Consider the following 835-nt stretch of genomic DNA (forward strand, 5'->3'; position numbering starts at 1 on the left):
GACTCGGACGATCCTTCACGAGAGCACGGGACTACGACGCCACTGGCTCGCAAACACGCTTCGTGCAGTGTCCCGAGGGAGAATTGCAAAAGCGTAAGGAAGTGGTGCATACCGTGACTCTACACGAGATTGACGTGATAAACAGCAGGACTCACGGATTCTTGGCGTTGTTCTCCGGGGACACCGGCGAGATCAAGTCGGAAGTGAGGGATCAGATCAACGCCAAGGTCGCGGAGTGGCGGGAAGAGGGCAAGGCGGAGATCGTGCCGGGTGTGCTTTTCATCGACGAGGTGCATATGCTGGACATCGAGTGTTTTTCGTTCCTCAATCGAGCGTTGGAAAATGAAATGGCCCCTGTTGTGATCATGGCGACTAACAGAGGTGTGCGGTGATAATGATGATGTATATAATAATAATGGTAATATACGTAGGTTATGATGATAATATACAATAATATTATCAATATAATAACTAGTAATTAATATAATATAATAGTAACGATAATAATAATAATCACCTGTCTGCCAATGAGTCTAACAGTCGACTTCCTTAAAGAGAGAAGAACTTAAACATAAATAACCCATGAACGATCATTCGATTGACACTTTGATTTTGTTCTCTCGCACAGGTATCACGAGAATTAGAGGGACAAATTACAAAAGTCCCCACGGTATTCCGATCGACCTGCTGGATCGTATGATCATCGTCCCAACCAGCCCGTACCAAGAGAAGGAACTGAAGGAGATCCTGAAGATCAGATGCGAAGAGGAAGACTGCGAGATGGCGGACGACGCTCTGACCGTGCTGACGAGGATCGCTCTGGAAACTTCGTTGA

At 46.3% G+C, this 835-nt stretch overlaps 1 protein-coding gene across 1 annotated transcript; it reads left to right on the forward strand.

The window, feature by feature from the left end:
* Positions 1–5: 5 nt before the first annotated feature.
* LOC106751362 (ruvB-like helicase 2) lies at positions 6–831 on the forward strand (the record flags this gene model as incomplete). Its single annotated transcript, XM_014632238.1, has 2 exons — positions 6–381; positions 629–831. Coding segments are annotated over 2 exons (579 nt in total), but the record flags the coding sequence as incomplete, so codon positions are not given.
* Between the last annotated feature and the right edge of the window lie 4 nt (positions 832–835).

The sequence above is a fragment of the Dinoponera quadriceps genome, unplaced genomic scaffold (genome assembly GCF_001313825.1).
Source record: "Dinoponera quadriceps isolate SergipeBrazil2010 unplaced genomic scaffold, ASM131382v1 scaffold12190, whole genome shotgun sequence".
Lineage (NCBI taxonomy): Eukaryota > Metazoa > Arthropoda > Insecta > Hymenoptera > Formicidae > Dinoponera > Dinoponera quadriceps.